This window comes from Corvus brachyrhynchos, unplaced genomic scaffold, assembly GCF_000691975.1.
Source record: "Corvus brachyrhynchos isolate BGI_N302 unplaced genomic scaffold, ASM69197v1 scaffold125, whole genome shotgun sequence".
Lineage (NCBI taxonomy): Eukaryota > Metazoa > Chordata > Aves > Passeriformes > Corvidae > Corvus > Corvus brachyrhynchos.
The window spans coordinates 2,138,537-2,139,360 of record NW_008238342.1 but is presented as its reverse complement, the minus strand read 5'-3'; the positions used below and the strand labels follow the sequence as shown (position 1 = coordinate 2,139,360).

Sequence of the window (824 nt, the reverse complement as noted above, 5' to 3'; positions counted from 1 at the left end):
TCAGCTGTGAGGAGCAACTGGTGGTGTGCAAGTGCCTCCTGGTTGCCAGATGGGTTCTGAAGTTTTATTTCCCTTGTTAGTTTTGTTTATTTTTGCAGTCTTTCAGAACACGGTGTCGACAAGATTGGTCCTCTCCCTTGACTGTGTTGTACACATCCTTTCTTTTCCCTCTACAGATGAGCAGGGCTTGGAAAGCAGTGGCCTGTGGTGGAACCCAAGACCAACTCTTCATGCAGGAGAAAGCTCGACAGTTTTTGGGCACATTGAAACAGAGTCACACATCAAGGACCTTAATCTTATCATGAAGGATTGTTCAGCTTTTTAATTTTATTTTTTAAACTTTTTAATAAGTGGAGGGGGAACCACAGGAAAAAATATCTTTGGCCAGGTCTTAGTATGTGGGTGTGGATTTTTTTCCCCCTTCAGTTCCCAGGTAGATCTATACTGTTATAAATTGGGCTAACTGCTGGCTAGTGTGTGGAATGCAAGCTTTGGGATCATTATGGAAAGGCAAATCAGGGAGGCTTGGACAGCTGACAGCAAGACCTCTCTCTGCAAGACCTGAATTCTGGAAAAGTGGAAGCAGCAGCCATGTTCCACCTTGGAGCTGGAGACTTCCTGCTGCTGCTCTGCTACCTCAGGAACAGCTTTGTGAAGGTTCCTTCGAGCCTTTAGCCTCCCTCCCGGCTTTCCCCAGGGGATGGAGTGTCCCCCTGGGCTGGAGGAGGAGGGAGGGTGTGGTGCAGTGGGGTGACCTGTGCCTGGAGCCCCTTGCTCCCCATGGGCCTGCTTTGTCCTGCCATGGCTCCAGCGGGGCCTCTCCC

The 824-nt window shown here is 49.8% G+C and overlaps 1 protein-coding gene across 1 annotated transcript in view; it reads left to right on the top strand.

Moving 5' to 3' along the window:
• The window catches only part of MYBL2 (MYB proto-oncogene like 2), a 12,400-nt gene extending 11,927 nt beyond the window's left edge, over positions 1–473 (top strand). The window contains exon 13 of the mRNA XM_017735150.1: positions 177–473. Coding sequence (XP_017590639.1) covers positions 177–305 — 129 coding nt within the window. The 3' untranslated portion in view covers positions 306–473. The remainder of the gene's footprint in view (positions 1–176) is intronic.
• Positions 474–824: the final 351 nt, after the last annotated feature.